The 12,423-nt window shown below is 41.8% G+C and overlaps 2 protein-coding genes across 2 annotated transcripts; one reads left to right on the top strand and one right to left on the bottom strand.

The window, feature by feature from the left end:
* Positions 1–202: 202 nt before the first annotated feature.
* On the top strand, positions 203–5,914 carry LOC111229297 (long-chain fatty acid transport protein 1-like). The gene is made up of 14 exons (XM_022755575.1): positions 203–375; positions 460–637; positions 808–946; positions 1,062–1,317; positions 1,515–1,682; positions 2,297–2,366; positions 2,721–2,812; positions 3,485–3,594; positions 3,747–3,956; positions 4,193–4,319; positions 4,417–4,554; positions 5,076–5,240; positions 5,368–5,514; positions 5,593–5,914. Exons 2-14 carry the CDS (start codon positions 468–470, stop codon positions 5,748–5,750), a joined length of 1,950 nt encoding a protein of 649 aa, XP_022611296.1. The 5' UTR covers positions 203–375; positions 460–467; the 3' UTR covers positions 5,751–5,914.
* A 121-nt stretch (positions 5,915–6,035) lies between these two features.
* Positions 6,036–11,013, bottom strand: LOC111229464 (zinc-binding protein A33-like). The gene is made up of 8 exons (XM_022755797.1): positions 10,789–11,013; positions 8,947–9,042; positions 8,579–8,815; positions 8,476–8,498; positions 8,261–8,379; positions 8,009–8,178; positions 6,925–7,306; positions 6,036–6,043 (listed from the first exon to the last, which is right to left on the bottom strand). The coding sequence occupies exons 1-8, from the start codon at positions 11,011–11,013 to the stop codon at positions 6,036–6,038; spliced, it is 1,260 nt and encodes a 419-aa protein (XP_022611518.1).
* Positions 11,014–12,423: the final 1,410 nt, after the last annotated feature.

The raw sequence follows: 12,423 nt of genomic DNA, 5'->3' as shown, positions 1-12,423 counted from the left end.
CTCTTTAAATCAGACATTAATAACTTTATAATTCAGACTCTGACATTCTGCCCCTGGGGAAATGAATCACTCTGGCTCAGACTAACAGCAGCAGCAGCAGCAGCTACTACACTGACGCAGTAGTTTCTGGGTTGAAACCTGTGCTGCTCTCTGCTGCTGCGTGCTGAAGGTTATCAGTCATTTCACTCCTGACGACCGCTCAGCGAGGCATCTGGCCTGACAGCCCGTCTGAGCTGCGCTGGTTACACTGTGGCTCGACTTAAAAGTTGAGCTGACATTTCTTAAGACCTGTGGAGGAGTTTCAGAGCTGACTACTGCTGTAAAACACTTTCTTTCTTTCTTTTTTGGTGGATGAGGATTGAAATTTCTATACAGGTAAGGCTCCTCTCACCAAATCATAATGCCATGTACTGTGTTTGTTGCATTTGGTGCATGAAGTCACTCTTTGTACCCCCATAGATCCCATTATGTATCTGATGAGTGGTGTCATAGTGTTCCTCAGTGTTTTTGGGGCTGTAAAGTTGCTGTCGCTGCCCTCGCTCTGCAGCCTGTCAGCGGGGCTGGGGCTCTGTCTGGTCTGGAGGGGTTCCTGGAAGTTCATTCATGTAGCTCTATGCACCATAAAAAGAGACCTCATGTAAGTAGTTTGTATGGATGTGCATGTACATGTGTGTTTCTCCCATTGTCATATTCAACACTTTATCTCACTTTTACTCATCTGTCCTGCTGCTTTCTTCTCCAGTCCTATTTTTTTTAAAAAACAAAAAACAAACTTTTTCTCCTCTTCTACTTCTCTTTGTCTAAAAGGTGTCTGGCTGTTATATTGCGAGTGAGGTTTTCCATGTACCGTAATCTGCGAAATAAAAGCACTATCCCTGCCCTGTTTGCGCGGATGGTGACACAGCACCCCGACAAACCTGCCTTGATCTATGAGGCCACAGGGGAGGTGAGGACATATCACAGATTATGAATAAAATACAGAATCAACACCTTCACGGACCCTACTAGCTGTCATACTGTCGCAAAAAACAGACTCTATTTCCATATTTATGTAATTCCAGGTTTGGAGTTTCAGGGAATTGCAGGAGCGATGCCATGCTGTGGCACACTGGGCGCTGGCACAAGGCTGGGCTGAGGGTGATGTTGTGGCCTTGTACATGGAAAGCCAGCCTTTCATGGTGGCTCTGTGGTTGGGTCTTGCTATGGTCGGTGTAGAGGCCGCACTCATCAACCACAACCTTCGACAGCACTCTCTAGTGCATTGTGTCAGCGTGTCTGGCGCTCGGGCCGTGGTCTTCGGGACAGAGTTGACTGAAGGTAGGAAGAGGTCGTAGATTACAGAGAGAGAGATGCTGTGGGTACAGTTATATAACTGATAGATAACTGGTATGCAGACAGCAGTTGTGAGGAATTTGTTACACAACTGAATAGAAAAATTGAATGTTGAATCTACTGTCTTTGTACCACTGCGTTTGTTCTACATTTGTAACATCTAACATCCGGGCACCCTTCAGCGGTGTCGGAGGTGAGCAGCTCCCTGCGGCCCAGCATGGTTTTGTTCAGCAGTGGTGAGCAGCAGGATGAGGTGAAGCTTTGCAGCCTCCGCGTTCAAAGCCTGGAGGCTCTGCTGGCCAGGTCACCCAACCACCCGACAGACTACACACTCAGGAAGGAATTTAACGGTGAGGCCCTGCATTGTTGTTGTTTGTGCATGGGGGAACGGGTACTTCCTCGTTGCCATCATGTCCTTATGTTACATATTAAAAAGATTTGATTGCAACACCTTCCTCTCCTTAGCAAGTCTTTGCCTGCCAGAAAAAACTGCTCGCTGCCAGATTTCCTTCTCTTATCTTCTCATGAGACTTAATCCACTTGATAGCACATACACATACACACCACTGTCAAAATCATCAACTCACTTCAAGAAATATTGAATCACATAGAAACATTTAAGTGCATTGTGAAAGATTTTTTTTTTTATTTGATATAATAGATTTAAATGTCACTCTAAACACCCTCAACTGATATATTTGTGCAATAACTTTTCTCTTATTTATTTGCTTGTCTGTATTGTATCTTTGTTCACATGACATTCCTAAGTCAATACTCTTCAAGTCTTTGCTTGCACAGTATATGGAAGGAGAGACAGAAACATGTTAAGGAATGATGGGCAGTCTGGGTGCATACCGCACATGTGAAACACTAGAAAACAAACAGAAGACAAAGCATTAAGGTGAAAAGCATGTTGAAAACTCCCTGTAAAAACTCCTGTCGTTTAATCGCTCTCTCCATGCAGACAGACTCTTTTACATCTACACCTCTGGAACAACGGGAATGCCAAAGGCAGCTGTAGTGGTACACAGTCGGTGAGTTTATCTATGATCTCATCTGATACTGCAATGTTTATTCATAGAAGAATCTTGAAAGCAAATGTTTAAATGACACTTACAGTAGAAACATTTAGAGCAATGTTAATGGACCAAAGCGCATAAGCAATTTTATCAACACTGTTCATTTCCTGGAATTTCTTTTTCCTACCCTGTATCTCATTTATCAAGTTAGTAACTGTCATACTCTGAGGTCAGGAAAATTGAGCAACACACTAAAGGATCATTAAAAACATGAAAGTCATGCAGTTGCAGTTACAAGTGTTTCAGTTAGAATCAGGACCATCAGTGTCTCCTAATGAGATGAGGTCTGGTGAAGATCTCTCTTGTCAGGTATTTCCGCATCGCTGCCTTTGGTTTCCACTCCTTTGGCCTGCGACATGATGACATCATTTACGACTGCCTTCCCCTGTATCATTCTGCAGGTAGGCCTGACTCTGTTTCACCAAGCCCATTCCCCCCCCCCCCATTTTTAACAAGTCATGTTGTTGTACATTCAGTGACAGATTTTTAGAGTTTTGTCATATATTGAATAAAATCATACAAATAGAAAATGCCACCTTTTTCCATCGATACACAACTTCAACATAATTGCGTTTCATTTTACTATACCACTTACATATAATACTGTTGTGCTATTATAGCTATAATAATCATAACAGTTATAATCAGAACGTGTTATATTGCTGCTGTCATGACCGAAAACATCCTCACTATCATCATTATTGCAGTAGTCATATGTCAGATAAATGAAAATGTATATGTAATGGGAACTTTGTTAATTTCTAACTATTGCTTTCCATATGAATCATACCAGTAGCTGTTTAAATTCTTGCAGTGTGTGCTTATGTCCCCTGCGTGTAATATCATTGATTTGCAATAAATATGCCTCATTGTCTTCTGCTGGTTGCTCCCGTTTGCTTAGATAAATGGTAACGGCTGGATCAACATCTCTGACCAGTTTACTGAAACTAGTCAGAGGTATTAAGCTTCAGGAAAAACTGAATGAGTTGACTAGCATTATGTCTTTATTGGTTTGTAAATATATACAGTATATATTTGTGTGTGTGAGTGTGTGTTCATGTGGATGTTTACAGGTACCATCATGGGTGTAGGCCAGTGTTTGCTCTTTGGTTTGACTGTTGTAGTCAGGAGGAAGTTCTCAGCCAGTCGCTTCTGGGATGACTGTGTTAAACACAACTGCACTGTGAGTACTGACTGCCATAAATATGTCACGCTGCTGGACAGGTGTCCTATTGATTCTCTTGAATCAATACTGACTGATCTCTTTTTTTTGAAAATGAAAGAAATGTTATATTGACCTGTACTTCGTCCCTGTGTTTGTGTGTTGATGTCTAGGTAATCCAGTACATAGGCGAGATCTGCCGTTACCTGTTGGCCCAGCCAGTCCGCCCATCTGAGGCACATCACCGGGTCCGTGTTGCCCTTGGTAACGGCCTCCGTCCCTCTGTGTGGGAAGAGTTTGTCCAGAGATTTAGAATCCGAACGGTTGGGGAATTTTATGGCGCCACTGAGTGCAACTGCAGCTTGATTAACATAGATGGAAAGGTGTGTTTGTGCGATATCTTTAATTATTTAAGTATAGTGCCCTGGTGGCTCACCTGGTAGAGCGCATATTACATAGGCTTAATCCTAACTGCAGCGGCCATGTCTCTCTCCCCAACCTTCCTGTTTCTATCACAGTAAACTTAACAATGCCCAAACAAAATTACTTAAAAAAGTATAGACTTGAGAGTTCTTTCAGCCCTTTCCTGTCTCATCTACACGTGTTTTCACATATCCAGGTGGGGGCGTGTGGCTTTAACAGCCGCATCCTTCCAGGCTTTTACCCCATCAGACTGGTCAGGGTGCAGGAGGAGCACGGAGAGCTGCTCAGGGATTCACAGGGACTCTGTATACCCTGTCTACCGGGTGAGGACACTTACACAAAGCTACAAATGGGCAAACATATGTTATTAATGTAATAAAATATTCTCATTTCTCTCCTCCCGTCCCTGTCTCTCTACAGGTGAGCCAGGTATGCTAGTGGGACGCATCAACCACGCCGATCCGCTCAGGAGATTTGATGGGTACGCTGATCAGGATTCCACCAATCAGAAAATAGCTCACAATATCTTCAAGATGGGAGACTCTGCTTATATCTCAGGCATGTTTTATTCTGTCTCTTTAACAAACAGTCAGGATGATGATGACGGACTGTGTGGGTTTGATTTCCAGCTTTACTGTGGTCATACATGTTTCTTCCAGACACACAGGTTAATACAACTGAACTGGTGGCTTTAAATTGCCCAGAGGTGAATGAGAGTGATTCACTATCGATGACAAACTGGGATACAGTTCATGTTGGGATAAACTCAAGGTTCCTATGAGTGGAAAAATGATGACTGATGATCACACTACTTCTCCCTTGAGACAGGAGACATTACGTTCCACCTCAGTAGTTTTTGTTCATGTTAAGTTCATAATTGCCCTATTTACACAAGACTTCTTCAACTGTTTTGTCAGAAATAGAGTGAATCACTATCGTTTTATAGCAAAGTCAAAACAGTCCTGGTGACTCATCATCACTACAGACTTTACCTTCATCTTAATTGCTCTATGATCCCCTACAGGGATGATGATGATGATAATGATGATTGTTATTATTTCTGTCTGTCTGTCTTTCAGGTGACGTATTGGTGATGGACGAATATGGCTACATGTATTTCAGGGACCGCAGTGGCGACACGTTTCGATGGCGAGGGGAGAATGTTTCCACCACAGAGGTGGAGGGAGTCCTCAGTGGCCTGCTGGGACACACTGATGTAGCCGTTTATGGAGTTTCTGTACCAGGTGGAGATCAGATGAGACAGATTCAGGATGGGAAAAAAAAAAAAACATGAAAGAAAAATGAGTGTGACATTATATTGTCCTCTGTTTGTTATGTCACTTGTCTGTCTGTCTGTCTGTCTGTGTGCAGGTGTGGAGGGAAAGGCTGGTATGGCAGCAATAGCTCATGCAGGAGGCCAGTTTGACCTTGATGCATTCTTGATAGCTGTACAGAAAGCCCTGCCCTCCTACGCACGCCCAGTCTTCCTTCGACTCATGCCATCTGTTGACACTACAGGTGAGACAACAATGCAAGGACGTGTAAACACACACAAAAAAAAGTCACCTCAACTTATTTTTTAACTTTTGCCCTCAGGTACTTTCAAAATTCAGAAGATGCGACTACAGAGGGAAGGATTCAAGCCACAAGACTCAAGTGAATACATTTATTTTCTGGACAGCCGTGCTGGGTGTTACGAGGCTGTCACTGATGAACTGCATAATGCCATCATGGAAGGAAACGTGTGTCTATGAGGAGACTCAGCGGGACATAGAGACTGTTGAACAGGATGGTGCAGTATTTTTCACAGAGGAAAGAATATACACAGGATTTAGTATTGACTACATCCCTATAAATACTGTAATAACCTACTGTGGAAACTATTTTTTACCATTTTTTCTTTTTTTTTTAAAATTTTTCATACTTTGATTTTATCTGTGTTTGTGTCATTCCATATCCCGTAATAAGTAAATAAATCATACATTTTATAAAAATTATAAAGTTTGATTTGAATAGAAGACAACATTAATAGTTTTACATCAGTCATCTAAAACAAACAGAACACACAAAGCTCAAATTCAGCTTTTAGCTTCATTTAGCTTCAACTCATTGGTTAATAGCCTTTGTTGTTAGGCTGTAGTACAATTTCAGGGCCTTTTTAAATATCGATGAGCAGAATTATATAGTTTCATGACACTCTTTGACTACATGAAAAGCTAAAGAAGCACTTAAGTGATTACAATGCAACCTGGCTGGGACATGTCTGAACCAAGTTTCCATTCAATTCATCTCATTCAGAGCTGAGACAATAAATACATTCAGACCCACAAATGTGAACCTCTTATGGCGCTGGTCGTGGCACCAAAGTCATTATGGTGCATCCTCTGGGAACCATGAATGTCAGCAAAAAAAAAAAAATTCCTGGCAATCCATCCAGTAGTTGTTGAGCTACTACGCTCTGGAACAAAGTTGTGGACAGAGTAACTGGCAACCCTAGAACCAAACCACTAGCACAGCTAAAAATTAAAATGTATGACTGTAACAAGAGATGGCATATTGTATTACAGTTCATTATGCCTGCAAGCTCTTGTTATTCATCACAAGTCGAATGTTTCAGATTATCAACATAATCCATCTGGATTTGTTTGTGACTGGCAGATCTATTGTTGATGATGTTTAGGGCTTTACTCAGTGAAACATGGTAGGTCACACTGAGCCTGGTCTTGCTGCTCTGTTTTTTAACTGCTGGTTTACCGTCTGAAGTCTTTCCCTTTCTAGCGGGTTTAGTTTTAATGAGCTGGTCCTTTTTCATGGATCTCTGAGAACAAACTGCTGTATTTTTGTCTTTTGTCACACGTCCACAGTCTGACATCTTGCTGTTTCTCTCAGTTGATGCGGCGATTATGTCTCCCTCAGTGGATGACTCACTTTTCATCTGCGGATCATCATTTAGACTCACAGTGACACCCACGCTCTCTGCCAACACAGCAAGACCCCCACACACACATATGCTCTCAAAGTATGGGTACACCTTCTCAGCAAAGCGATGTCTGAACGTGAAAAGATGTGCATCATTATCAGCGTTCATGAATTCCAGCATCCCTTCATCCCAGTCCAGCCTCACACGGACAACGTTAAGGTGCCTTGAGTTGTCAAAATTTATGGTCTGAGAGGGAGTGATCAGAGCTTGGTACTTGCTGTCTCGCAGGCTGATACACCAGAGTCCCGCCTCTGGACAGGCCTCAAACTCTGCCCCTCTGGATATTGATTCAGCAGCCACACCGAGTGTCCAGTTATTGGTGTCACCAACCTGTTAAAATCAATAGAAATTGATAGATGAGGTAAATGGAAGAGAAAACTCAGACAAGCATGCGTTTGTATATACTGATACTGATTATTGAGGCCAATATCATTATCAGTAAAAATTACATAAGGGCTGATATTTTCTTTTACCCAAACACATAACAAAGACAAAAAAAATGGCCCAACACACATTTTGGCAATTTAGGTTTTCCCCAAATTTGATCATCAAAGAGTTGTGACAAAACACAATAGCAAATGTGGTCTGAGTGATGTTATAAACAAATAAAGCTGGGTTTTTTTTTTCTCACGCAATTTCATACCAATTAAATGTAATGACAGATTTCCAGCAGTCTGCCTCTCAGTGGGAACGAGCTCCCTGGGGCGAGAAACGGCAGGTGCCACAACTTGAATGCGAAAAAAGGGTTTCCATTTCACTTTTGCAAAAACATTGCTTTGTCTTAATAGCCTGAAAAACCACCATGTGTTTCCATTACTTGTTTTTAAGTTCACAATTTCAAATTGCACTACCCAGGTTAATGGAAATGTTCCTACTGTCTCATGACAGTCAAAATCACTCAATGGAAACACAGACTGTAAAACTGCAGTGGAAACCCGGCTACTGATATAAGCCGCTCGGCGTGTGGTATATACATTATGTAAATACCTCAATATCCCAACAGTGCACTCCTGAGTCAAAGCTCTCTCTTGCCAGAATGCAGGAATAAGCGTGGAAACGTTCAGGGTTGGCTGGGACAGGGACAACCTCACCCATATTCTGTAACAGCGCCTCTGAAGGTCCAGGAGTTATCTGGAGACTATTTAACCCAGGAGACACCCTCAGAGACTGGCCAGCTGTTCTGGGGTCCAGGGTCACTGGGGCTGGAAGATACAAAGGAGGTTTGAATGGCTGTAGGAGAGAGCAGGGAGGCAGGTGAACATGCATGTGTAGAAATACACTGACTGTAGGGGGCGATGTGTTTCATCTTCTCCCAGACAGCGTAGTGGAGGTTACCCAGGTGTTTGGCCACATCTATTAGAGGCCTGCAAAGCCTCTTTGGCTCCCTGTGACCCATCCATGCACTGCAGGGAATAAACATGGACAGTCCAACACTCACACTTATTGCATTTGCTTGTGCGTGTGCTGGTGTCTTAAAAATCAATAGAAAAGTCACATACCTATTCATGGTGTCTTGGTATCGCTGTAAAAGACAAGCTTATGTGCTTATTGTGTCAATTACAAACACCTATTCCTTCTCATGTTTAATTTGATTGATGTTACCTGTAAAAACTCAGCTCCATCTCCTCCAGCATCAAGCTCCTCTTCAATCAGTTGGATCTTGTCTTCCAGTGATTTTATCACCTGATCCATTCTGTCTACTCGTTCTTCCGTCTCTCTCTTCCTCTCCTCCTGTTCCCTCCTGAGCTCAAGTATCCTGGCTGCTTCCTCCTCTCTCAAAAACCAGTGAAGACTCTCAAACTCCTTTTTCATCTGCTCTTCGGTCAGTTGGGCCTCAGCCTGGAGGAGTGGAAAAAGTGAGGAAAGCGTGAGGACATGCGAGATGGAAAGCGACACACATTTAGCAGTGCGTCTGAACGGTTCTGGTTTGATTTTACTGTGAGTAGAGTTTTGTAGCTTTGCAGTCCCACCTGGTTGTGTCTGGATGCATGTTCACAGGTCTGTGTGACTTTCTCAAAGTGAAGCAGCTTTTTCTTCAGTCCATTCAGCAGTGGTCTGAGCTCCTCCTAGTTGTCAAAAGGAGAATTACTTTGAAACAACATCTGTGGGAACAAATGGAGGCCAAAGACTTCACTTCACCCAGTGTCTTTGCAAGATGTGGTCAGTCATGCTGCACCTGCTCAGTATGTAACTAAATCCATCAGTGCACAGAAACTAGGTACAGTTACTCAAGTACTGTACTTTAGTGCACAGCTGCAGTTTGTAGTTACTTTGCAGATTATGGTTTTATCAGATGTGATGAGTTTATCAAAGAAGATACATTATTACATTTTAAACTACCCAACAGTATAAACAGTTACAATCCTTACATGCTACAACATTAATTTGATGCTTTGAGTACAACGTGTTGCTATTACAGTCAAATATTACTTATGTAATATGTAGTACTACTTACAGTTCTGCCTAAGTAAAAAGACTACCTTTACTTACCTGAATACTTCTTTCACCACTGACTAAATCAACATGAGATTGATACAGTCTCATGCAGCATATTCATGAGCCAGACGTGTATACTGACAGTATTCACAGGAACATAACACACACCACCAGCATTTCGGTGTATGTGTGTGTGTGTGTGTGTGTGTGTGTGTGTGTGTGTGTGTGTGTTTGTGTAGGTCAAATTTCATGTGATGTGAGATGTTAACATGCATGTGTGATACGAGGAAGAAAAAGTAATTACCAGCTAAGTTTTCAGCTTGGTGCCTCTTTGAAACTCACTCTAAATGCTGTTTGAATAAACTAATCTTGGATTAACACAAGGCGGCATCTGTTTGGGCAGGAAAATGAATATTTACAGGGGATGAAAAAAATGCCTGACTGCCTCCCTGTCTAAATGTCTTCTTGCTGTGGTCACAGCAGGCATTTAAATGAAAGGGTAACAGTCGCGAGAGGGCCCCCTTAGTCTTGGTAAAATGAATAGGGTTCAGATCTTGGAGGAGCATTTGCTGTTGAGAGCTTTGCTGTCATTTGACGTCTTTGTGCTTACTGTTTGGTTTGGCTTTGTGGCAGCAGGGCAACTCTAACTGGAAAACCAGCATTTAAGCACTCTTGTTGGCAATCGTCTGCCCCGCTCAAGTGTCCTTGAGAAAAACAGTGAATTCCTGCCAGCTGCTCTGATCCTTCACCATAATGCTTAATGGCTTTCAGTGGAGGGATAAGTAGGCCTATTTCAGGTCTTTTACTCATGGGCTCACAAGATGATAAATGGGGTAGGAAAGAATAAAAACATATTTGTCCATATAAAAAAATGTGTCTCGTTTTGTTTGAGGGGATACAAGAGAAAATGTTAAAAAAAAAACATGCATTTCACTTGAGTAAAAGTAGCAACAATGTTAAAATATTTCAAGTCTAATTCATGCATTCAAAGTAGAGTAAGTAAGGGGAAGGAAACATACAGAAGAATCAAGGACAAAATATATTCTGAAATGTTTTCATCATGACATATTTAAAGATTTAAGAACTAACAGAGGATTGAAGATGGATAATAAACAGTTATCCATTTACACTGATTCAGTATAATCTAACCCACACATTCTTTCACCTCCAAGTTTACATTACTGTCATGAATGAAAGGTAAATTAATCATTACTCATTTCTGTTCTTACAACATGATGCACTTTCTTTTTGCCCATGATAACGTCTTTCTGAAGGGTTCAAATAATTACATCCTTAATAGCAGAATTATTGTTTTCAGGTTTTCAGTGCAATGAAAATGTGCTGGAGTTTTAGTTTTGGTGATACTTGAGTCCTACCTTGCAATGAGTTGCAGCCTCAGTTAAGAGGTAAACCCTGTGTCCTGCATGGCTCACAGCTGCACATTGTTTACATAAAGGCTCCAGGTCATCCAAACAGAACATAGGCAGGCTCTCTTCATGGTCCTCGCACTGCTCTGGAGAGTCGACTGACCAGGGAGGCGAGGCGAGGCCCTCTGCCTCTGGTCCAGGAAGAGATTCAGGGAGAGGGGATTGGCAGCTCATGGAGGGGCTGCTGGTGGTCAGAGCTTTCAGATATGAAGCCAGCTTGGTTTGTGTCAGACTTCAGCAGAGCGGTTTCATGAGTGTGCGTCCGTGTGTTTCGGTACTGGTGTTGCATGTGCAGTTGCCATACATCAGTCTAGAACTGAGGTGAGGGGTGCTTTAGTTAGATCTACTTACAAACTCAAACTTGAAGCTCAGCCAATGTGCCTACACCAGATGTAGCCATACATCACCTGCAGTGTCAGTCTGACTTTCACGACCCTGTGATTTATGGTATATTCTCAAAACCCGAGGCCAAATTCATTCCTGTGCCTAAGCTTGTGATTTTTACTACTTGGCTCATTTGCCCTCGTAGAAGGTGTAACAGCTCTTTCACTGAATGGAATATTTTTTTACAAGTAAGGTGTATTTGGGTTCCAGTGATATTTTGTGGTTTACTTCCTCTATTGTGCACAATTTCAGATTTTCAAAATTTACATCTCTAGTAGCAAGTTTTAAAATTGCCATATGTTCATCTGATTTAGGCTTTAATAGCAAGAGATGAGAATATCTGCAAGTTGGTCAGTTGCCAAACATAAAGTAACACTTCTTGTACAGTACTGAATGCCAAGTCTGAGTTATTTTAAATGGATCCAGTTTCATCGCCCTTTAACAGTTTGAGCTGCTCAGATTCTGAACACATGTAGAACAGATCGGATTTGACAGGTGAGTCATATTTCATTGAATCATATGATCTCAAGTGAAATAGACGATCAGTGCGGTCACATGCAACCTGTTTATTCTCATTTTACCACAGGTCAGGCGCCCTTTAGAGAAACTCACACAGAAACACAAACTGTAAACTTGTTACTATTAGCAGGTTTCCTGTATCAGACTTTGGTATGACTCAAATGTGTAGAGAGATTAAAAGTGATAAAACTGTAATGCCATGAAATGTCATTCATAATGTCTACAGATATTTTTCCACTTCTCTTCACACCAAAGAACTCAGTCAAAATGAGTCTTAGAGTTTAATGTGTTGTCCTTGACTGTTTTTTTGTCGTTTACATCATCCTCCAAATAAACTATAACACGAATACTAATACCTGTGAGGCATTATTTCACTGTCACACTTTGAAGAGTGGGTTCACATTTTTTTCAGGTCAGTCTTCATACACTTACATGCATTTTCTGATAGCACTAATAAATCCTGTAATTATTCCTGCTGTCCATACTGGCCATGACGCGACCCCTTCCCAATGCCATTCCAGTGTAAGAGATGTGAGTGTGAAAACACATCGTCAGTCCGGTCGAAGATAATGTAGGGCATCAACAGTCCTGAGTTGGTCCAATCAAGTGGGTATCTTCCAAAGTGTGGTCAATTTGGTTTCACTGGACAGTTTCTTATCTGAGCAGCAGCAGATTAACTTT

Source organism: Seriola dumerili, unplaced genomic scaffold, assembly GCF_002260705.1.
Source record: "Seriola dumerili isolate Sdu_G_001 unplaced genomic scaffold, Sdu_1.0 BDQW01000230.1, whole genome shotgun sequence".
Lineage (NCBI taxonomy): Eukaryota > Metazoa > Chordata > Actinopteri > Carangiformes > Carangidae > Seriola > Seriola dumerili.
Note: the sequence above shows the minus strand (reverse complement) of the source record. Positions and strands in the feature narration are given on the sequence as shown.

Coding starts and splice junctions, on each gene's coding strand:
- LOC111229297 (XM_022755575.1), top strand. CDS start 468: ATGTATCTGATGAGTGGTGTCATAGTGTTCCTCAGTGTTTTTGGGGCT. Junction 947..1,061: donor TCTATGAGGCCACAGGGGAG/GTGAGGACATAT, acceptor ATGTAATTCCAG/GTTTGGAGTTTCAGGGAATT. Junction 2,813..3,484: donor TCCCCTGTATCATTCTGCAG/GTAGGCCTGACT, acceptor GGATGTTTACAG/GTACCATCATGGGTGTAGGC.
- LOC111229464 (XM_022755797.1), bottom strand. CDS start 11,013: ATGAGCTGCCAATCCCCTCTCCCTGAATCTCTTCCTGGACCAGAGGCA. Junction 8,380..8,475: donor TACCAAGACACCATGAATAG/GTATGTGACTTT, acceptor TATTCCCTGCAG/TGCATGGATGGGTCACAGGG. Junction 8,179..8,260: donor GAAACACATCGCCCCCTACA/GTCAGTGTATTT, acceptor TGTATCTTCCAG/CCCCAGTGACCCTGGACCCC.